Here is a 24917-nt window from a genome sequence, read left to right as displayed (position 1 = left end):
TTCAGTGAGGCATATTAGGTAGGGCTCAAGGGTGATTCTCTTGTAGCTCCCAAAAATAGTTTTCCCATTTAGTAAACACCTGTCTCTTCCCCAGCCAGCAAAGATCCAAAAGGGTGACAGCTCTTCAAGGTGTTCAACCTATAGAGCTCACCTCAGGAGATGCAGTGATTTTGGATGGGGTCTGTGTTCTACCCACAGAACTATCAAAAAAAAAAAAAAAAAAAATCTCAATCCTGCTGGGAGACTGGCTGTTTTAAATACCTGGCGGCTTAGCTGGAGTTAATTTTGTTTTTCCAAGTAGTTTCTGTGGATGAACTCATTTTTTTCATCAATGATTTCAGGATATAGCTTGAAGACCCTTAGACCTTAGGAGCCCTCAGCAAAATTGAAGAATGACTGTAAGTCCATACTTAGGGCCTTATCTCCAGTGTCCCCTTGCCCCCTTTACAGGGATATACATTTAGGGAGATTCTGACGTAGATTGAAAACTATGTGCCACTTGTTACACCCTGGCAGCAGGGCACAGTGTTTCTGCTAATTTGGCATTTACACCAGCTCTGGCTCTTACTGGCTTTATACTGGGAGAGTTCATCTCTGTGAGTTGTAATATTCCCATACATGATGAAAGGAACCCCTTTTGCAATGTGTATTATTAAAATGTAAAGCACTGGGGATAGTCAATGCCAGTAGTTGTTGTTGTTTCAACATTTCTTGGGAAATGAATTTTATTCCGGCTTATTTTGGGTGCCAAGGCATTTGGAGAGGGAGGGACTTGGTAAAAACTGGGAGGAGTTGAAGGTAATGCTTCCAAAAGGGCTGGCTGGAGGTCTTCCTGTGAGGTGAGCTAGGCCTGGAGCTCCAGGGGCTGCTTCCAGCAGTGGGTTGTTAGCTCCGCACAGACCACCTTCCAGAATGGAGGAAATACTGTCTTTCAGAACGGAGGGACTATTTTTGGGAAACCAGTAAGTATTCTCTTATCCTATTAGATTAAGCATTAAGTAAATATTGGGCACTAGCTAAGGATCTTACTCAAAAGATATTTGTGCTTTTTGGACTTTCCTCCCCTTGAATTATAAAATGGAATAGTTTATTTTTGAGATGGTTATAGAGTATGTTTCATGATGACCAATAGGTGTTCTTAAGACATTTGAGAACTTCAAACCCCTAGTAGACTATAGGTCAGTAGATGGTAATGTATTATGTGATAGTTGAAAGTCTTCTTTCCCCAGAGTAATGTTTGTATTTTTCAGAAACTTGTTGCTTCCCTAATAGGGAGCAGAGTTCATTGAAAGAATTAGGTTATGCGTGAAGCAGTGTACTAAGAGCCCAAGGTCAGGCAGACTTGGGACCAGATCCTGGCTTAGCCACTTGCTTCTTTTATCATGTTGAATGCAATACTTTTATTTTTTTTTTTGGATTGAAGTTTTCTTATCTGAAAAATGGGACACCTGTACTGCAGGGTTGCTGTATGAGGACTTCAGTTCAGTTGCTCAGTTGTGTCCGACTCTTTGCAACCCCATGAACCTTACCACACCAGGCCTCCCTGTCCATCACCAACCCCAGCAGTCCACCCAAACGATGTCCATTAGTCGGTGATGCCATCCAACCATCTCATCCTCTGTCGTCCCCTTCTCCTCCTGCTCTCAATCTTTCCCAGCATCAGGGTCTTTTCAAATGAGTCAGCTCTTCGCATCAGGTGGCCAAAGTACTGGAGTTTCAGCTTCAACATCAGTCCTACCAATGAACACCCAGGACTGATCTGCTTTAGAATGGACTGGTTGGATCTCCTTGCAGTCCATGGGACTCTCCAGAGTCTTCTCCAAAACCACAGTTCAAAAGCATCACTTCTTCTGCGCTCTGCTTTCTTTACAGTCCAACTCTCACATCCATACATGACCACTGGAAAAACCATAGCCTTGACTAGATGGACCTTTGTGGACTATTGATCATGTAAAAGCCCTAGCTGGGTATCAGGCTGCTGTTAAAGAGACTAAAGGAACAGTGATTTGGGCAAGTTTGTTTTCCTTTCAAATAACAGTTTGCATAGCAGCACCTGTAGCTAATTTGGTGACTCCACAATATTGTGAAGTCAACTTCCTTCTGTGTTGATGTTCATCAGGCCTAGCACCACCATGTCCTCCCCCAGCCAGCAGGAAGGATGAGACAGGACATGTGCTTTCTCTTTTTTTAAGGACATAATGTGAATGCTGCTCCCATTTGTGCTCACTTTGCAATGGCCAATGCCTAGTTACGTGCCCATAGCTAGTTGCAAGTGAGACTTGGAAGTGTAGTCCTAGCTGAGTATGCCCAGCTAAAACTTAAACTAACAGAAGAGAAATGATTTCAGGAGACAGCTAGCAGTTCTTTCTAGATACAGTGCTATGCATAAAATAGTGAGCATTATTGCTAGTGTTGATTTGAAGGGAAGTCATATTGAACCAGTGGTATGTGTTTGTTACAAACTTTAGCTCTGACTGTATAATCAGCACAACCCCATATTTTAGCAATCATGTAAAAGATAAAATAATGCATAGTTCTTGTTTTAGAAATCTCCTCCAGGATCTAAAGTGTAGGGAAAAGAGTCACCCCTCAGGTATTGTTTATCATTCATACATCCACAGAGGGTGGAAAGGAACCCGACATGAACAGTGATGGGCCCTGTGGGCTGTCTGGATCTAGATGCACAGCCGGTATTTATGCCCATGCTTTATAAAAAGCACAGAGACTTTTGAAGACAGCTCTTAATTGAAGAATGGGATATAGGAGGTCACTCATAGGCCTGCCACTTTTTATAGTAGCCTTGCTGGAAGGAAAATGCTGCTTGAAACTGGAAAAGTTGTTAAGGAAATCGCTTCTAATAAGTGGAACATTTGTGAGCCCTTAAATTATATCTATCTCAGACATACCCTTTGTCTATCTCAGACATACTCTTATGCATACATCTTGTCCTTGAGCTGGAAAAAATGAAATCACTATTTTTTGACAGTTTCCTTCCCCTCCAAATCATGGAAAATAAATTGGATAAGTCATTCTTGGTTTTGTGGAATTTTAAGACATCTCAGAAAAAGTAGTTCAGGTTGATTGTTTTGCAGCATCAAATTTGATCCATTTTAGTGTCTTGGACTTCAAGCCATTTGTATCCACAGCCTGAAGTAACCTGAAAGATATGTTTGTACCTCACTGGACAGGGTGAAAGAACAGGAAGTGGTTCTTTAGGACCAGTGGCTCCCTAATTCCCATTTATTAAACCATGGTCATCGTTAGATTTGGAGAAATGGCATTATTCATCTTTAACGTTGTTTTCGACAGGTTGTTACAACTTGTTTCTAGGGCCTTCTGTGCCAAGGAGATAAATATTATCCTCCTCCTCTAGACCTCTGCAATTCCTTTGTTAAGGCTTTTTATTCCTTGAGTTCTTTAAGCAGAAAGCAGGCTTCTTGGAGGCTGTGGAGGAGCCCAGATTGGAGTGAGCAGCTCTTTTTGCCTTGCATCTGTGATTATTAACTTGGAAAAAAAAAAAGAATTAAAATCATTATTTTGAACACATTTTAGCAAAAAAGCTCTCTGATCATTAGAATTTTTAGAAGTAAAAATTTTAAGCCTTTTTACTTCTATTTTTATATTTATCTAAAGAAAAGGGAACATTCCACCTTGAATGCTTTTGGGGGCAAATTTAATTTTAACTCAAAAGTTTTTATTTCCTTGTTAGCTTTTCTAACGAGTAGTAGTACCAAGCAGTTGTGTTTTCTCTAGAATTCTATAGGTTTATTTAGGTGGTCTACCTTGCATTTAAATAGTAGAAAAACAGTACACAATTATATAGTAATTACAATTATATAGTACTGATAGCATAAGTTCCAATAGGCTAAGATAGCCAGTCAAATCAAATGACACATGAATTTCTGTTTCGTATTTCTACTTTCCATAAATTTGGTCCTTTTAATTTGATGAAAAACAAAACCTTTCACTATGTTATGAGATACGGTTGTATGTGTAGTGCTGGGTTTTTTTTGGCACCTAGCTTAACATGATACTGAATTACTCTGAACTGCATTTTGCATGTATAGAATAATTGTAGAATAGAAGTTGAAAAATGTGATCAGTCACTTTCATATTGTGCCTTAGGGAGGGAATGAACAGTGTGCAGTGGTTACATGCACTGGTGGCAGTGTTCTCGCCTCATAATGGCACCAGGTTAACTTGTCTTATTCCTTGTTAACTTTGTAAGGAATCAATGGCTTGTGGATAACGTGGTTTGATGTAGGAGAACCTGCCTGAAATCACCAGAGATCTCCTGATAAGTATGCAGTGACAACTGTAAGACCATCTTCCGAGATCATTCATTAAGTGCCAGCAACCTTCACCGGTCACGTCTGCTTCGCATTCAGTGCCATTTTATCAGTGTTGGTAATGTGTTGTGACAGTGCTGTTATGTCTAAGGAATGTCCTAAAATGACTAATACACCTGGGTTGGGGCTTTAGAGGATTTGGACCAGTTTTTTACTTTTTACATTGGGCAACCTTTCATTTAAAATATTATTTCTTACAACACTGAGTGAGGCATCAGAGAGCATAATCCTGTCCCATGTTCCATGGTTGACTAATTGGCTTGTTCTGCATGGTCGTGTATTTTGATTGACAGTTGGACACTTGGTGAGATCCTTATGGTAGCATCATAACCTGCTTCCCCTTAGGAAATGAAAGATGGTTCTCAAGAGGGAGAACTTTTTTTCTGTAGGCTTTTTTGCCTTGGCATCTGTGAATATAAACAAAAAGAAAAATAATTCAAATCATTATTTTGAACACACGTAATCAAATGCAGGCCTCCTTCCAAAGGCAGCAATGCCAACTCTTATCAATATGTGTCCAAGAAAATGGGTGCATATTTGAGAACGTGACTCATTTCTTTGACTTTTTGTTAGATAGCAGTTGGATTATTACTGGATCTAAGCTTTAAGGTCATGTCGGCTTAAAGCTCAACATTCAGAAAATGAAGATCATGGAATCCGGTCCCATCACGTCACGGGAAATAGATGGGGAAACAGTGTCAGACTTTATTTTGGGGGGCTCCAAAATCACTACAGGTGGTGATTGCAGCCATGAAATTAAAAGACACTTACTCCTTGGAAGAAAAGTTATGACCAACCTAGATAGCGTATTCAAAAACAGAGACATTACTTTGCCAACTAAGGTCCGTCTAGTCAAGGCTATGGTTTTTCCTGTGGTCATGTATGGATGTGAGAGTTGGTCTGTGAAGAAAGCTGAGTGCTGAAGAATTGATGCTTTTGAACTGTAGTGTTGGAGAAGACTCTTGAGAGTCCCTTGGAGTGCAAGGAGATCCAACCAGTCCATTCTGAAGGAGATCAGCTCTGGGATTTCTTTGGAAGGAATGGTACTAAAGCTGAAACTGTAGTACTTTGGCCACCTGATGTGAAGAGTTGACTCATTGGAAAAGACTCGGATGCTGGGAGGGATTTGGGGTGGGAGGAGAAGGGGATGACAGAGGATGAGATGGCTGGATGGCATCACTGACTCGATGGACGTGAGTCTGAGTGAACTCCGGGAGTTGGTGATGGACAGGGAGGCCTGGCGTGCTGCGATTCATGGGGTCGCAAAGAGTCAAACACGACTGAGAGACTGAAATGAACTGAAAGCTTTGAGGTACCTTAAGTTAGAGCTGCATTGTCTAGTATAGTAGCCATAGCCATAAGTGGCTATCTAGATTTAAATTAAGGTTAAATATGAGCGGCTTTGTTGCTCAAATAGTAAGGAATCTGTCTACAGTGTGAGAGACCCAGGTTTGATCCCTGGGTCAGGAAGTTCCCCTGGAGAAGAGAATACAGTCCACCTCAGTATTCTTGCCTGAAGAATCCCTTGGACACAGAAGCTTGGAGGGCTACAGTCCATGGGGTCGCAGAGAGTGCACATGACTTGAGTGACTAATGCTTTCACTTTGACTTTTCAAAGTTAAATATTGTTAAAAACTCAGTTTTTCAGTCACAGTAGTCACGTTTCGGGTGCTCAGTATCCACCCATATGTGGCTAGGCGCTACAGCGCAGATCAGAACATTTCCAACATTGCAGAGTTTTGTGTTGGAAGACTCTGGACCTGTAGAGGTTATTGGACATATCAGTAAAGAACACCTTGCCTGCATGTGAGTGAGAATGAAGAAAACAAGGCCACGTGGTCAGTACGAGAAAGACATAAGCGACAGTTTTTAAAGTGTCTCCTGAGAGCCAAAGTTCCACAGCCAAAATTGTTTGGAAAGGCCTGCATATGTATTTGCCCTCTTTTGAGATTTGAAACTGAGCAAATGAGCAGTTTGCCTGGTGTTAGGTGAATTAAATCTTGTGAGTTTTAAAATTTTGTTTTGTGTAAGTAATACCTAATTTCTTAGGGGACTAACATTTCTTGGAATAATATTTAGGAAAGACTGACTAGAAGGATTTTGGTTAAATTTAAAGCTTATTTGTGTTAGTAAACTGCTGAAAAAGGCTCAGTGGGTTTTAGTCTGACTTAATAGACATGGAGTGACACTTTTACTGGGGTTTGATCTGCTCAGGATCCGCTTGAATCTGGATGGGCATGTTGGGCACAACCAGAAGAGTATCTAGAAGGATGCGTCTCTGAGAGACTGACCTCGAGATGTTTAACCTAGAATGGATAAAATTGAAAACATGAATCATGCCGTTTTCAAATCTTTGAGGTGCACTACTGTGGAAGAGAAGTCAGAGGCAAATTGGGTGGGAAGAAGTTACAGGGAGGTCGATTTCTACTCAGTAATAGAGCCCATTGCCCGAAAGTGGATAAAGCTTGTGCGTGAGGTTGTGAGTTCAGGCCCCAGTATCTTTTCCCTTAGAATATTGCATTAGCTGTCTCTCTAATCTGGTTCACCCCCCCCCCCCCCCCCCCCCGCCATCCAGCTTCTTCACTATTACCAGATCCATCTGACTAAAATGCAGCACTCAGTGGCTTAAAAATTTTAAACAAGAAGTATCTTCCCAGGGTAAAGTCCAGCTTCTTTGCCTGTCATGCAAAGCTTTTCACTGTTTGGCTCCTCCTGCCTCGCAGAGTTCACTCCCCACTAGTATGTGGTTCTGTGGAGTATGCCTGCATCATACTCAGATGACTTCACATGCCTACCTTTGTTGTCCTTTTTATGGATACCTCGTCCACTTGAAAGAGTTTTCCATGTGTGCCTTTGCTATGCCCAGGAAGGGCCTCAGAATCCTACCTTGCCTTATCTTTCCAACTTCGTCCCCTCCTCCACTGTCGTTCTGCAGCCACACGTTCTTTCTGTTCCTTGATAGACATGTTTCTTTATACTTCGGCACCTTATCCAAGCTGTTCCCTCTGCCTCCGCTTCGTTTCTCCGTCCTTTTTACTCACAGAACTCCTGCTTGTTCTCCTAGTCTCCGTTCTTAGGTCCACTTCCTTAAAGAATCTTCCTACAGCTCTAAGGTTTGATTAGCTGTTTTTCTGATGAGCAATTGTGTAGCATCTTGTCATCATCTTTGTGGAAACTATCCTGCAATACCTCTTGAGTATTCAATGTCTTATTCACTAATCATTCATTAATCTCGGTTCCTACCACAGTGCTTGACACACAGTAGGTGCTTAATAAATAATTGAATGAATGAATAAGAAAACAAAGCCTTGCCTTGTTGCCTCAGGAACTGTGCTAACCATTCCTGCTAGTAATCTTCCCTTGTTGTTTAAATCCTTGTATTATAAGATGCTCTCTGTGAATTGTGTATGTCGGGGGGAAGGACATGACGTGTGTGTGTGCTCAGTCTTGTCCAACTCTTTGCGACCCTGTGGACTCTAGCCCTCCAGGCTCCTCTGTCCATGGGATTTTCTAGGTCAGAATACTGGAGTGGGTTTCCGTTTCCTACTCCAGGGGATCTTCCTGACCCAGGGCTTGGACCTGCATCTCCTGTATCTCTTGCATTGGCAGGCAGTGTGCCACCTGTGGAAGATATATGTGTGTGGGGAGGGATGTGGCATTATCTCTTGCTCACTTTTGCATCTTCGCATATCTGGAGAAGAAACCTAGTTCCTTGTACATATCTGTCCTTACTACCCTTATCAAAAAGAGAGATATTAAAAAAAAATTATTAAGTTGTGTTGTAGTTTTTTAAAGTTTTTTTTTAGATTTTTGAATTTTTATTGCCATGCCCCCAAAATATTGCCATGGCAGGTATTGTCTTAATAGTGCCCTCTGAGAAACATATGTTCAACATATAAGGAATCTATATTCTAGTGGTTTGTAAATGCATGATTTTCAGTAGGCATGATTTTTATTGGACTTATCATAAGCTTATATTGTTTTAGTCTTGTAGGAAAAAATGTTTTCAGTACTTTAACTGATTAAGTGCAAAAGTTAATTTTATGATGATAAAAGTTAAGTAGGCAAGTGATTTAATATAGAGTTTAATTTTACTAGCCCTTTTTTACAACCATGCATGTATTCCCTAAATCACAGTATTTTATTGAGAAGTAATTTATACATCATAAAATCATTTTAGGTGTGCAATTCAGTAATTTTTAGTAAATTTCTAGAGTTGTGTAGCCATAATCAGAATCGAGGTATTTTTGTGTGTGTTTTTTTTTTTGATTTTTTTAGAAAATGATAAACCACAGTATTTTAAAGAATAAATATCTGAGTCCCCCTCCCCCCGCGCCTTTTTTTTTCCCTCTTCCAAATCCCAGTTGGAGGTTCCTCTCTCAGAGACCTGTGGCTCATTAATACATTCCTAGTGGCTGCTTACTTGGTGCTACTGATAGAAAGTTCAGTTTGGGAGTTTGTATCTGAGTGAGCATCTTGAGCGGCGAGACTGGTCACAGGACTCTTGCTCCTCCAGATTTACTGGGGCTAGAGTGGCTGTCACCACTTGCGGTGAGGCCACAGAGGAGATCGGCAGGAAGTGGGAGAGGAAATGAGATGTGGGTGGAGTGGGAGGAGAGGAGCAGATGGGGAAGGGGAAGAGAAGAGGAAGAGAGAACAGACATAATGGGAAAGCCATCATGGTTCTAAGAAGATGTGAAAACTTGCTGTATCTTGTGAACCAGAGAGCTTATATGTTAAAATTTGAAAATGGAAAAACAGTGCCTCTTTGGGTGCACTTGTGAGAGTATTTTGGGTTTTCTTCCTCCAGTGTTCATTCTTTTATGATCGTTTGCCCTTCCTGCTGCTGCTTCAGGGTGTGATACAGTCTTAATGTGTGGCTGAGTGAGCAATGTCAGTGTTTCTGATGCTTTCAGAACTCACATGGGAGGGTGCATTCTTTGTCTTGGGAAGCCCCTGTTGAAAAAGTCCTTAAGTGCCATATGATTCACAGTTGTAAGCAGAAACAGGGAAGTAAAATCCTGAACTACAGGTAAAGTTCAGTTGTGGTATTAGCCCATAGCCATTGCCATGACAGAAAAGGAAGGAGCTGAATCATGACTTCCATTGTCATTTTAGCTTTTTAGCAAGAGTTTCTATAAAAGCATCTGATGTCAGTGTTACGGTTCACTGGTGTGTTTCTGGTTTTCTCAGTAAATGTACCTGATTTTAATGCCAAGCCAGAAAGATATCCCCACTGCCTAAGGCATCTTTGCTCATCTTGGCAGTTGGAATCCAGTTTATGAAACAAGAGTTGGCCCTAACAAGATGTGTGTTCTGCATCTCTCTCTCATGGAACTGTTCTTTGAATACTTAGTGTGAAGGAGATGATATTTCAGTTATATGGAAGTGTTTAAGTAACGTACAGAAATGGCACAGGGTACGAGCTTTTAAAAACTTGAGTTTAATGAATGAATGAATGCATGAATGGAATGAGATATGTGTGTTGGATAAGTCTACCTGTATTCCTTTGGCTTTCAGTTTCTTTGAAGTTTTGAGCAGCCATTGTTGAGTGTTGGAAAGTAAAAGGTAGAAAATACCATAAAAAATTTTTGTCCATAAATTCACTTTGAGTATAGCTAATTCCCAAGATCTTCTGCAGGGTTTTTGTTTGTTTGCTTCTTCTACTTTCCAAGTGCTACTAGTTTTCACTATGCTGACAATCCGATTTATCCTAAATCTAAATATGAACTCTGTACTTGGCACATGGAAGCTGTTCAGTAAACATATATAATATGGTCATGTAGTCTTCAGAGGAGAATAACTATGACTGGCCTTTTTCATCACCTATGCCTCTCTGTTCCCTCTAGTGTTTTCATGAATCTTTAGGATTTTTACTTTCAGAGAAAGAGGAAAGTGAATTATTTCACTTTGGCAAATATTTTGTTTTAAAGATGGATGGAAATATCTATCAAGATTTGGGGGATTGCTTCTGAAGCTCTTTCTTGGAAATAAACTTTTGCAACTAAAAAAATCAAGGTATAATGCACTGATATATTATTTGACAATTTTCTTTGAGTTATTCATGGGCATAAAATAAAGATTAGGAAATCAAGAGTGAAGATACCACATGTAGATAAACTAAAGCAGTTTCCTTTTGCACATCACCTCCCGCGCTACCACCCTACTCAGCTGGGAGATGGAAATAGTGGTCACCAAGATTATCCCAGTAACTGTGTATTTGGGGACTTTGGAATGTAATATTAGCTAGGTCACATAGAACTGATGGCCTTGCTCTTTCTGTGCATTAAGTAGTATGATAGCTGAGCTTCATAAGCACTTCAGATCAGTAGAGAAATTAGTACGTTTCTCAACTGGAATCAACCAAAAGAAGACTCTCCCCAGCCACACAGAGGAGTGCCTGTTTCATAGCACAGTCTCTGGCTCTTCATTTACTAAACTGAGTTGAAAAAAGTACAGGAAAGACCTATTTTAGACTGAATTGAGTATGTACTAGAGTGTTCAAGTGTATTTAGTTGGGAATAATATTTACATTGTGGGGTACTTGTATAAGTACTCGTGTATGTCCAGGTATGAGTGCCTCCAGGCAGAGACTTCTACGCCATTTAACTATTCTTATATTAGAAAAATGACTAAAATCAGATATTGCTCTTTCTCTTTAGAGTTGAATCGTGGTCAGAGGGATTTTCCTATACTCTCCATTCTATATTTTCAAAAGAAAAATAACTTTAGGATTTTAGTTTTCCTATTGCATTTAAAAGAAATACCTGAAATCCTTAAACTTTACTGCTGGCAAGAGTTGTACATTTTTAATATCTTTTAAATATGCAGCCCTTCCTGACAGAAATAAAAATACGAGAAGTAAAAATACGAGCACTTTTTCACGTTTACAGAAGAAACAAACATTGAAGTCTGTGTGTCCTTCTAGTGTCTTCTCTAGCAAATACCAGGTGGAAACTTAAAAATAAGTGCTTATAGGAAATATTTTCAAAACATATTTTTTCTTGGTGGCAAAGAGTAAGGGGATACAGAGAAAGCAGGTGGGATGGGTTATTTTATTTTGTTAGTATATTGGAAGATGTTGGGTCACTACTGACTCGAAAGTACGATTTAATTGCTTCTATCAGTTGTAAGCGAGCATCCTTCATGGGGGCGCAGGGATGATCCCTGCGATTGGATGTCCAGTTACTCCTCAGCTCTGTAGAAACAGAGGTACCCTAGACAGTTAGTCTTCTACCACTCGGGGCTTTTATTTGAATATGGAGACCCCCTGAATCCTGTTTTGCATGTAATTAACGTTAGAGGACATGTTAGGAAAAGCTGTTCTTGACCGACCAGAAAGCAAATAATCGTATTCTGTTTCTGATCTTCATTTATAGCACCAGCAACAAGTGGTGCAGGCTGTGGAGCGGGCCAAGCAGGTGACCATGGCAGAGCTGAACGCCATCATCGGGGTACGTGGCCTTTCCATTTTGGCTCTGATCACCTTAGCGTTTGCACTGGCTCTCTCGCGCGCTCTCTTTAAGTTTTGTTCAGTCGAAGAGGCAAAAGGCAGTAGAGGATCACACAGTGAGATGGAGCACTTTGCCTTTAGTCTCACAAAGCTTGATGGCTAGCTCAGAAACTCTGGACACATTCTCACCAACTCCAGTTGACATGTTCCTGAAAATTCTTCCCCTAGGGAGACTGGGTAGTTCTTTTTCATAGTATTTCTTTGCTTCGCAGTCAACCTCTGTCACTAGCCTATTGCCAGTCAAAAGACACTGATTGCCCTAATGTTAAAATGACCTGATTTCTTTTATCTTTCCTCAAATATAGATTGTCTTAATATCATGTGTAGTGAAATAAAATATACATTTTCACATCTCTCTGATGCTCTTCCTCCCCTTTGATGAATGGTTCTTAGACTAGTGTCCATTTGTAGTAAAAATGATAGATGAACTTTATAGCTTTTTGCAAAATCAGCAGCCCAGTTGGAAAATCCCTCATGGTACCAGTAACATTGCTTAGAAATCCTGCTGGAATTCATGGGCTTGAGCAGTTACTCCAATTCCACTTACATTTTTGTTCTCCTCAGTTAAGGTAACCAGTAATAAAAAGGTGCTAAAACTTAGAAAGGCAAGAAACCCTAGCTGAAAAAAGCACAATATTCACATCTCTGTTTATGCAGCTGTTAGGAGTGGTTCTGTAGGTTATTTTAATGAAGACATGTCAACTGTACTTTCCTCTTTCTGCCCCTCCCCCACCCTACCCCAATACTTTCTTTTGTGTATAGATTATACACAAAAGTCTTTTCTCTTTTTTTGCCCTCAGTGTATCAAACACACTTTGAAATGCTAATTATTCCATTTACTTTCATTAAAATTCAAATTGCTGAGTGAAGATGCGGATAAGGGTCGCCTGATAATCAATCTGAAGTGAAGATATTGCTTCAATTATGCCTCTGTCTTTTAACAAGGAAATCAGAACTCTGGGATGGCTGCCGATGGTGGTGGAGCTATAGTCTGATTGCAACTTGTTTTTTAATGGGCTATTTTGAGCTCTATTTTGTGTCCCTCTGACCACAAGAAAATACTGGTAATAGATTAGAAGGCATAGTAAATGGAGAAGAGTAACCTTCATTTCCTAGGAAGTGCCCCTTGGAAAGAAGAGGATGAATCACAACAAGCCATGTAGAGACTCGTTTCTTGTACATTTTCTGTGTTCCGGGGGTAGGGGAGAGATGAGAGATGAATACATTTCACAATTAGTTTTTATTTCCAGAAATTCCAGATAATGGCAATGTAATAATTTTTTTTTTTAAACACTGAGAAAGCTTGAATTTTCACGTTAGCGTATATGTACATACCAGCTGTGTTTGCTTGAAGCACTTGTGTTCCTGTTGGGATATAGTTCTGTTACCAAATCTCTCAAGGTTGCTCGGCATAGAACCTGTTTTTCCCACGTGCTATCCTATCTCCTGTCGAAGGAGAGAATGTGTGGGTGAGGACCCATAGGAGAGCCTCCTGGGTCATTTCTGGTGTGGTGTTTATTTTTATGTGAACTTCTGAAATACCGATAGCTAGCCTGCCTCATGTCTGGTGGGCAGCCTTTTCTGGAATGCTTTTTTGTTTCTTTTTGAGTCTTGTTAGTTGCTGTCTGTACAGTGGCGAGATTAATCTAAATCAAAACTGCATTGTTTTGTGTTGGATGTTGCTTAAAGATATGAGGGAAGATATAAAAGCAGAACAAGTTCCCTTTCTTTCATCACATCAAGTATATTTTTAACACTGTTTTATATCTATTTCATTTTTACATACTTTGTTTTGAATGGGATGGCAAATTGCCTTTGCTCAGGCAGATGATGATTTATTAGACTGTAGCTGAGTAACTGACAGACATATTGTGCGTATATTGGTTTAATTATTAAAGCTAATTTCATTTAGTGACCTAAAAACTTATATGAAGAACTAACTCAGTAGAGCTTCACGCTGTCAAAGCAGTGTGTGCTGTAGTTTGTGGATCTGGTGGCAATTCCAAATTATTTGTATCTGAGCTGAAAATGGAATCAAAATCACATAATCTGACTATTCTGAAAAACAGATTGCAGAAATAGAAGAGCAAAACCAGCAGTTTTGGGAAATCACAAACCAAGTACAAAGGGAAGAGCCTGATCACAACCAACTTACCTGATTCATTTCTGTGGCTACTGTTCTTTTTCTTTGTTTCATCCCTTCTTAGTGCCTTGTGTCCAGTACCTTTCAGAGTTACAACATTGTGTACCTTTAAATGCACCTGCTATTCTGTGCCCCGTTAGGCATGGCTGTGTTGTGAGGTGGTGATATTTTGACCTGCTGTCAAAAGTGATGAGGGGTCAGTTTTAGATTTTTGTGACTTAATTTTTTAGGTAGTCAACAGTGATTTTCTGCACCAAGGGAAATTTCCCTCCTGAGAGGCAAAGACCCATCTAAGACCCGGCAGACCTTCATTTATTTGCCACTGCATACGTATCTGTTTTATATGTAGGCACACCATCCAGACAAGCTCAAATGTTCCCCAATTTAATGAAATCTGATGAAGCACCTTTTTAACTCTGCAATATTATTCTACCTTCGTTGGTAAATGAGCCAAACCAGTGATCCATGCAGTTTAAATGCAAAAAGCTGAAGTGAGCCTGAAACCTGGAGAGGCGGCTTGTTCTCTTGACAATAAGCTAGTTGTGTTTAATGGAATGAAACACAGTTATAATGATTTCTTTCACAGGTCATGTTCAGTTTAAAACTGTTGATAGATTGAAATAAGTTAAATATCATTCGTCTTTTATTTATAAGGAAAAAAAACCAAGGGAAAGGCCTGTGTTGCTTTCTATAGTTAATATTTCCTGTTTTGCTTTGAACTGTTCGTTTTTCACATTTCCTCGAAGCTTTCCCAGAGTTCCTCCAGACGGGCTGTGGGAATGCTCTGCGTCTAGTTAGATCATGTCATGTGTCCTGCTAGCCACTGTGTTTTTAAATTAGAATCTCTGTAAGATCACACTGTTGGAACAACACACTAACTGTAGTTTTAAATCAGTAATATGATCTAATTAGAAATGATGTTTTCATTTCCTGTATTATTAAATTGAGTCATCTGACTGTCTTAAAATATTTTTTAAATCCATTACACTATATAATCAGCACACGCTGTGTGAATAATAAAGGAGGCTAAGTTGGAACCTCATAAGAATTTCACCAAAGAAACTACCATTAAGAAAAAAAGTTTTGTCAGTATGGACATTGGAAAAGAAAATGTTTGGCCTGTAAAAATAGGAAATGGGGTTCCTCTGGATTCCTTCCTCCACTTTTTTAACCTTTTTAGGAAAGAAATGATATGAAATATGCATTTTTTTAAAAAAAGCACACCCCCTTAAAAATCCTTAAGAACAGGTATGCCATGGTGTTGTAGGAAAATGCAGTTTAGCACAAGAAATGCTGAACCTCAATTTTTAGCAGTGACATTTTAATGATAGGAAGTCTGCAAAATTATTTGCCATCAATTGTGAAGGCAATAACAAGCCTTGGTGGTTTTTCACACTCTCTGTGTTAAGTGCTTTCAGAATGACAGCGTAAACTGTGTTAGAGAACTCCAAGGAAGTAAAACTGATTAAAATGTTCATGCTTGAATGGTGCTGATGGAATAGTTCATTTGGACTTTCTCTACCTCCTGCAGCTCAAGCTGAAATATTAAAATTCAGTGGATTTAAATCTCTCTCCTCTCAGCTCAGGAAAAAAACATTACATTTTAATAGGTTTTAAACCCATAATTCATTGGTTTGGAGCAGCACTATTAAATCTATTTAAATATTACTTGTATTACTAAGGAAATGATTTAAATGACTCTGCCTTTACCATCCTATGTATTTGAGTTAGTTAAAAAAAAATAAAGACAATACACAGGGTTTTTTTTCCCTTCATCTTAGCATTTTGTTTTATGGTCCTTGTCATATGATTGGCTCTTAAATTATACACACACACTCCTATATGCATTTCAGATTGGCATTATGGCATGACGTCTTGCAGTATAACAATTTTAAAATGGTATGTCTTGCTTTTTCCATTATAGATTTAAAAGCAGCCATTTTAAGTTTCAGAGACTTCTAGATCCACCATTATGATAGTTTCCCTTGTTGTCTTTATAAACTAATTAGCCATTCGGCAAAAAACACCCTGATAGATAGGAATGTGTGTATATATTAAAAATACGTGTATATGTGTTTTCCCCTCCTTTACATCACAGCCTCCAATAGCACAAAATTTGAGATAGAAATACACCTACTCTTTTTTCACAAAAGCAAAATTCGAAGTATCTGAGAGCTGTACTTTTTCTCTTCTGTGTTTGCTAAGAAAGGGCTTTCCAGGGGTATTGTTAATCTTGCAGTGGTTATAGTGGTTATACTGTTAACCCTTTTGGCGCAGATATCTCCGCAATGCAGAAGCGTTGTTATCCTTCCTGGGCCCACCTTACCCTCATACCCTCCTTATCTACCTTTCTCTCTAGTCATTGCCATCACAGATTTTTTTCTGTGGCTTGGCAACACCTCTCCTCAGCTGACTGGGAGGCTCTTGTGTTTGCCCAGTCCTTACTGTGGGGAATCCACTTTTCACTTCTGCGTGTGAGTGTGAGGGAGTTTCTCCCCGCTGTGGGATCATCCCAGACTCAGTCAGTGGAGTGCTTCCCTCCTCTCCATTTGTTGGGTGATTTTGAGGTGCATTCTGCATCTGTTCCTTCACTGAGGGTTCCAGCTGGATGGAGCTCAGTTGCCTGAAGTAGAGATTGACTACCTTGTTTTGAGGTTCCCTCCTTCCCTGATCACTTTGCCCAGAGCCACTCCTGTTCCGGAATCACTTCTCCAGATGCAGCCATGCCTTGTCCTGGACGATCTAAGAAGCTCAGTATTTGACCTCATAGGCCTCAACCTCTTTAAGGGGGCTTTCTGGTATAGGCAGACAATTGAACTCAAGTGCCACAGTCTTAGTTTGTTTTCTGATGTGAGTTCTATGCATGAAACATTTTTTTTTTTTTTAACCTCTCGGCTTTTACCTAATTTTTTAAATGACTACTTTTCAATGAACTGACAATAACTGAAAGCTACTTTTCAGTGAGCTTCCCTTTCTTGTTATTCTCCTATCTGATTACTGTTGGGTATTTTCTAAATGTATATAATATGGAATAAACTTAAAAACAAGCTATAAAATAGATTTGTGTTTTATCAGAGATTGTTATTCTTATTATTCTAGCTTTGTCATTACTCGACAGTGTGCCTGGAGCGTAAAGTCTTTACAAAAGTGCTGGCCATTGGCTACCTGATGTACACAGATTGATGGGATTAAGGTTGGGGTAGGGGGTTGGTCTTCTGCAGTTGTAGGGCTTTGCTTATCTGCTCTCGAAAAGCATAATAAACATATGATTGTACCTGAGTCAAAGAAAGCAGTTTTAACATCATTCTACACGTTTCTCCATCTTATATTGGTATGTTTGCCCTCACTTTTTTTTTTTTTAAAACTTGTTCATTTATTGTGGATCAGGGGATTGTTACTGAGTGATGTAGCTATAATCTAATCTTTGTGCTATAATTTGATGAGGCTCTAAGAGGCAGTAATTTCCTTTCATAACAAAGACTCTCATATATTTAAGTAATTTTTAAACTCTCTCTACTTCAGAACTCTCTAAAAAACCTAGATAAGGAACAGAATTTCTGATTTGTGTTTATGATGTGCAGTCTGTTGATTTGTTACAAAGCTTCTCTAGAAGAAATTTCTAGTTAGTCAGTTTTGTTTTTATTTGTTGTTAACCTGACATGCTACTGTTCTGCTCTTGTTGCGAGAGAAGCCCTTCACTCCCTCCTTTCCCCTAATGCATTTCCGTAGCTCCAGGTAGAATTAGGCAAACAGTGTTAGAGGAGCTGCAGAAAGTGTCTGGGTGGTTACTTGTGACTTAGCTTAAAGCACGTGGGCTTTGGCTTCCACTAGAAGAGAGTGGAGTTACCCATATGCCTTTCATTCACACCAGTGCACAGCGGGTTGAGCCTGTGTTGGGGTCCAGAGGACTAGGTGGAACTGTTATACAGAAAAGATTTCACTCAAGGCAGCTTGCAAGCTTGCACATTCTTATTCCTTTTTTTATTGGTTGAGAAGTGAAAGTGTTAGTTGCTTGGTCATGTCCAGCTCTTTGCTACCCCAGGGACTATAGCCTGGCGGGCTCCTCTGTCCATGGAATTCTCCAGGCAAGAAAACTGGAGTGGGTAGCCATTCCCTTCTCCAGGGGATCTTCCCAACCCAGGGATTGAACCAGGGTCTCCTTCACTGCAGAAGAATCTTTACCGTCTGAACCACTAGTGAAGCCTCTCTCCACCCTGGGTCCCCTCCTCCCCCTACCAAGTTTTGCTTCCGCTTTTCTAGTTCTTTTACTGACTTCTTCCCAGTAATGTTTCTACAAGCAGCATCACCAGCTAACTCCCATGTAGCCAGACCTTTTCCCTCGTAGACCCAGCCTGCCTTGTGTTTTCAAAGCTGGGAGAGAGAAGGCAGGCTCCCCACCAAACAGGCAATTAGAGGATAGATGCCTTAGACTAAGTTTTAAGGACTGTTGGTGTGTGTCCTCCTCAAAGCTCTCTAGGATATCAATCTACTTAAAAATACATTTGTGATCTTATCTTCTAAGGATTTTTGTGAAAAGATGGAAACCTTTTATAGACTAGTGAGAATAATTTAATCATTACATCAAGTTGTTCATTTGTTGCAGCCTATCAAAGAAGCACATTTCATTTTTTACTTTGAGTATTTTTAAATGTTTTCTGAAACGTGTTCTGAAAAGATCCTCAGATTACATTTAAATCATCTTACTAAGATTTTGGGATTTGTAAACTTTTTGATTTCACATTTTACCACATGTAAATCAATTTTATTAGCACATTTTAATTTCGGTAAAATGTTAATGTCCAAGGACAGCAAAACAGAGAAACAAGCAATAGAAAACATGGTAAAAATTAGGCTGCATTTATTTATAAATTTGTATTGTTTTTAATATTTGAAATAGGGAACATTACCTACTCAATATTACGTATATTTTTAGATATTAAGGTACAATTTACATAAAGTAGAATTTATCCTTTAAAGTTTATAGTTTTATGCATTTTGACAATCCAATACAGTCACGTAACGACCACCGCTATCAAGATACAGAATATTTCTTTCCTTCCTTGCTCTGCCATCCCAAATCCCCTTGTTCTTTGTGGTCAGTTCTTTTTCCTACCCTAGTTCTGGCAACTGCCCATGATGTTTTTTTTTCTCCCAAAATGATCCTTTTTGATACTGTCATATAAATGAAATTATGCACTATGTAGCCTTTTGAGTTTTCATTTTCACTTAGCAAAATACATTTGGGATTTGTATATGTGGTTTCCTATATTGGCAGTTAGTTCGTTTGTATAGCTGAATAATATTCCATTGTATTGATATACCGGTTTGTTTTAGCCACTCATCCCTTGAAAGGGACAGTTGGCTTATCTCCAGGGTTTGGTGATTGTGAATGAAGTGCTGGTAAATTAACATACGGAGTTTTGTAAATTTTGTTGTTTTCCCCAGAAGTCATCATGGTTAGTATATGTTTAAAGTAAACTGAAATGGTCTTGTTCTTGTAACTGACAAAGTTACAAGTTACAGTTACAGTTTCCCAAAATGACCATTCTATTTTTCTGTCTCTCTAATATGTACAAGAGAACCTTTGCTCCACGTTCTCTAGCACTTGGCATAGAAGCTTTGGGGCATTTTCAGACATTTCCGATAGATATATAGTAGTACTCGTGTTTTTGTGCATTTCCCTAATAGCTAAAGATGTTGAGTGTCTTGTGCTTACTTACCATCTCTATATCTTCTTTGATAAGTATCTGTTCAAATCTTTGCCTATTTTTCTTCAGTCTGTTTTTTTAATCATTAATGAGGTTTTAAAAAATTATTTAACATAAGTACTTTATCTGTTTTTCAAATATTTTCTCCCAATCTGTAGTCATCCTTTAATTTTTTTTGTTAGTGTCTGTTGAAGAGCAGGAGTTTTTAATATTGTCTAATTTATGACTTTTTTTTTTAATGAGTCTTAACTTTTGATGTTGTTTCTCAGTAACTTTTGCCTCACCCAAGGCCACAATATTTTTCTCTTATGTTTTCTTGTAAAAGTTTTACTTTTAGAACCAAGATCCAGTTTTAGTTGAATTTTGTTTCTGGTATAATAAGATATGGGGATTTGGGTTGAGTTTCTATTCTTTTTCTTTTCCCTAGATGAATATTTAATTCAATTGTTCCCATACCATTTGTCGAAACTCTATTGATTATATCGTGTGGGTCCATTTTCTGGACTCTTATTTTGTTCTATTAGACTGCGTGTCTTTTTTGGGGTTTCTTTTGCCAGTGATGACACTGTCTTGATTTCTGTAGATTTGATTATTGATAATTCCCTAGTTCATTTTGTGTTTTTTTTGTGTGTGTTTTTTCTTGATTGCCTTCTTTCCCAGTACCCCTCAGAACTCTAGCCTTTGACTGTCAGTATCCAAGAGACTGGCTAATGGATGAATGTGAAGAATCCAAGCTCAATAGCACAACTTTATCTCATTTAAAAAATGGTGTCTGTTCTGCCTCTAGACTTGTCCCTCTAAGATGCCTACTTCTGCCATCTCCCCCGTCCCCAGTGGGAGGACAGGTCTGTGCTGTACTTGTGCTGGTCTCCTGCAACTTCCTCTTGATCGGGGTTCTTGTTTGTGCATCTGTCTTTGTCTTCTTCCTCCTGCACACAGCAGCCAGAGTGGTCTTTTTCTAAAATATTAATTGGATCTTATTGCTCCCCTGGTTATAGTTTGTCTCTGATGGCTGTTTATTTTGGTTAGAATGAATTCTGAATTTCTTACTGTGGCCTGCAAGTCTCTGTGTGAGCTGACTTTTCACCCGCCTCTTTGATTTCACATACTCTTCTCTCTCTTCATGTGACTGTCTTTCAGCCCTGTTGGTCTCTTTCTTCCATCCCTGGCCACCCCAGGCATCTTCCTGACTGAGTGATCATGCATCAGCTCTTCTACCTTCTAGAAACCCCGTCTTCCACATCTTGACATGGTGGTCTCATGCTCCTCTTTAAAATCTCAGCTTAAATGTTACCTCCTGAGAAAGGACTTCCCTAGCTGGCAAACGTTAGTAGCTCTTTCACACCCAATTCATTCTCTGTTTTTATTTTTCTCAAAACTTTTACCATTTATTTGTTCATGTGTGTTTGTGAATTTCCCTTCACTGGCAGGTGGGATCTTGTTCCCTTTTATAGTCATGGTGCCTAGAACAATATGGAGCTCATTGTTGTCAGTGAATATTTGTATGATACTCATAACTGTTCAGTAAACATGCAATAATTTATTTAATAACTATTCAGTAAGTATTTGTTAAATGAGCAAATATTCTATTTTGACCTAGCATTTTGGTTTTTTTGCCCCATAATTTTAAGCCAAGATTGAGAAGAAGGGAGTATGGACTCATTAGAAATATATAATCCTGTGTGTCACTTGTAGGGAATCTTAGGAATTTCATTTAAGAGTATTTTCATCCTATAAGTGAAAACTATAGAATTCAGGGCTGGAGATAATAGCCACAAAAGTACTGTCCAGTTTTCAAACATTGCACAGTTTGTAAGCCTGTTTGTTTTGATGACTGTGACATTTTTATTTTAGAACTTGAGGGACTTTTGTGTCAGCTATTTCTCTAGATTAGCATGTCTATCCTTATATTCTTCTCCCTCAAAGGATAATTATAAATAGGCATTTGTGGAGTATTTGCTTTGTGTCAGTACTGTGCTTAGCATTTGCAGACGTGATTTTGTTTAAGCTTCATAGCCACTCCAGGTGGAAGGGAATATTATTGCCCTAGCTTTACAAATAGTGAAACTGAAGCTCTGAAGGGACAAGTTTTCTGAAGGCTGCACAGGGAGGAAGTGGCAGAACTGGGGACCAAACTTAGACTGATTTCAGAACGCACCCATTTAACCATTTTGTTACACTTGTCCCTTATTCGTTCCCTTGACTCTGGGATCAATAGGCTCTTTATCTTGAGATCCAGTATAGTATTGTCCAGTGTTTAGTGTCCAGACTTCAGTGAGGGAAGTGAAATCTGGTGTGCCTGATACCCACACTAATCGGTTAGGCTACGTTGAAGTGTCTATAGTCCCACATATTGGTTGAATACTCCTGACTCATACTATGTTTCTTCATGTCTGTTGTAACTTCAGTTTCAGTTCAGTCGCTCAGTTGTGTCTGACTCTTTGCGACCCCATGAACTGCAGCACGCCAGGCCTCCCTGTCCATCACCAACTCCTGGAGTTTACACATACTCATGTCCATTGAGTCAGTGATGCCATCCAACCATGTCATCCTCTGTAGTCCCCTTCTCCTCCCACCCTCAATCTTTCCCAGCATCGGGGTCTTTTCAAATGAGTCAGCTCTTCACATCAGATGGTCAACTTATCTACAACATCTACAACATGGGGTGTTGTAACTTAATGCCACATATAAGAACTAAAAGTTGTCATAAACACCACTACCAAGACAAGTATTTTTAACCTAGGTCTTTGGATCTTGGATTTCATGCTTGGCTATCAAGCTGTCCATTAGCTTCCTGAAGCAGTGGCAGAATTGTGTGTTGGGGGTTGTGAAAGATGTACATTGTCCAGAGAAGAAATTTTTGTCTTAGGTTCACAAAAAGTCTTCAATGACTTTGTTTGAGCCTATGTTTTAGCAAGAATCAAAAACTGCGCAAGAGCATGATACAGTACTGTACTTTTTTGGTAAGAGTGTAGACATAAGGCAGTTGTCTAGAGCATCATAAGGAGACATTGCTGCGTAATTGTTCAGAAACTTGTAAATCAGAAGTTACACTGAATTTGTTTCTAAATAGTGCCCAGGGGATGAGGGAGTTTCTTGAACTATTGGTGGGTAAAAAAAAAAAAAAACAAAAAAAACTGCATTGTGTTGATATTGTCATAGGTATTGTGGAAAATAAGTTAACCACAGTAACCACTTAATCTTGAATAATGATAATGACTCATGATAATGACTGCTTGGGATTTTTTTTTTTTATTAGGAGGGATTAACTGGAGCCAGCAGCTACCTTCACGTAACTGTATCAAAAGAAAATGCAGGCATGTAAATCTTTGAGAATACTTTATTAGTCTCCTGTTCATACATGCATCTTTTAAAGTTCTGAGGCCCAATGATGACTAAGAGCTGGTCCCTGCCTCTTGGTCCCTGTGCTGGTGATTTCATGGGATGGGTAGACCCACAGAGGGATAAGTCATGTTTATGCAAAGTTATAAATCAAGCACATGGGGTTACCAATTAGGATAGCAGTTAACCATTGAAAGCAAAAGCCTTCAAGTAAGCTCATCAGAGGAAGTAGTGGGTGAGGGAGGGGGATAACTTCTGGAGGACCACAGCAGAGTGCTGGACCAGTAGTGTGTGTGTGTTGGTCCCTCAGTCCGACTCTTTGTGACCCCATGGACTGTAGCCCACGAGACTCCTCTGTCCATGGATTCTCCAGGCAAGAATACCAGAGTGGGTTTCCATGCCCTTCTCCAGTGGGTCTTCCTGACCCAGGGATTGAACCCAGGTCTCCCACTTTGCAGGCAGATTTCTTTACCATTTGAGCTACCTGGGAAGCCAGTAAGGAGGATATAAGTAACTTAGAATGTATAGAGTTTGCCAGGAGAGTTGGGGGACTCCTATGTTTGAAATTATCTCATTCCTTTATGAGAAACCATGTACTTTTTCTCTCATTTCTCCATCTTGAGAAAAATTTTATCCATCCTACTTGGGAAAAACTGCTTCGCTAGATCTAGTAATATTGCAAACTTAAATGATTATGTTGATCTAATAAGCAAGGCCTAGAACTAACCCTATCCCCTAAAGCTTTTAAGTAAAACTTAATGGCACGTTTTTGAATCCTTTTTAAGGCAGCTCTTCTGTTCTATGAGTCTCATGCATTTTTTTCCCTTGACAGATTCAAGTAAAGGGGGAGAGTTTATCTCAGTGCCCAGGTTGTCTTCTGTGACTGACAGGGCCAGGGCCATTGTGATCCCTTAGCAAAGTGGCAGTTGTGTGTATATTTTTTTATTTCCCCAGATGTTTCTCTAGGTTGACCCAAAGCAATTTATGGACACAGTTAATACCTGAGAAAAGAAACTATTGAGGGCAGGAGTACAATTCAAGCTGCTCTCTACCTGGGTTGAAAACTCAAACGTTGTTTTAAGGTTTCTTTCAACTTGTATCCTCAAATGGTCTACAAGCAAAGATAATGTCAAGGCAACTTTTGTGGTTGTTTCTGCAGGCTGAACCTGTGTCCTACTCTTGGAAGCTAAAACATCAGGTGCTCCATTCAGCCTTCCTTACAGATGAGCTGTGGGGCATTAACCCTGTCCAAGGCAATGAGATGTAACGAGATGCCTTTCCCCCCGGCCCGCTCTTCAACAAAGACCCATAAAGAGAAAATTGCCCCTTTTCTCTGTTTTACCTTGGTTGTGTAAGGGCAAGTTAATGTTCAGTGTTGCAGCAGCCTTTTTGGGGAAAATGGCATGTGAGAGGGATCAGGAAAACCAGAGATGTTGACCCAGAGCGTTGATACTGCTATCATTCAGCCAACCCTAAACTTGTTATGTGAGAAATAAAAACCCTATTATTAGGCCACTTTTATCTGGGTGGTCTATAGTTTGCAGAGGAACTGTTTTAACTGATATACTGTTGAACCATACATATCACACAGAATTGGCAGCCTCACCTTTAACCATTTGGGGGACCGCTTAAATGAACTCTAATATCTATACAATGGCATGTACTATACAGCCATTACAAGTGATGTAGTCAAAGCATTATTTAGGGGTCTGGGAAAATGTTCTATGATACACTGAGTAGGAAAATAATCATTTTAAACTACAGATAGCATGATACTATTTTTGTTTAAAATCTTATATATTCATTGAAAAAATGCTAGGTGGACTCATTAACTTTATAGTTTCCTTTGGGTGGTACGATTA

General features: G+C 39.4%; 1 protein-coding gene across 12 annotated transcripts in view; it reads left to right on the top strand.

Moving 5' to 3' along the window:
• Positions 1–24917, top strand: part of TLE4 (TLE family member 4, transcriptional corepressor) — a 161541-nt gene that overhangs the window by 44873 nt on the left and 91751 nt on the right. For 7 of the 12 annotated variants that reach the window (XM_027964471.2, XM_027964470.2, XM_027964469.2 and 4 more), the window contains one exon: positions 11729–11803. The exons of the other annotated variants lie outside the window; for them this stretch is intronic. In XM_027964471.2, the coding sequence (XP_027820272.1) occupies positions 11729–11803 (75 nt within the window). The remainder of the gene's footprint in view (positions 1–11728; positions 11804–24917) is intronic. 12 annotated transcript variants of the gene reach the window in all.

Source organism: Ovis aries, chromosome 2, assembly GCF_016772045.2.
Source record: "Ovis aries strain OAR_USU_Benz2616 breed Rambouillet chromosome 2, ARS-UI_Ramb_v3.0, whole genome shotgun sequence".
NCBI classification, from domain to species: Eukaryota; Metazoa; Chordata; class Mammalia; order Artiodactyla; family Bovidae; genus Ovis; species Ovis aries.
This window is presented reverse-complemented; position numbering and strand designations above follow the sequence as displayed.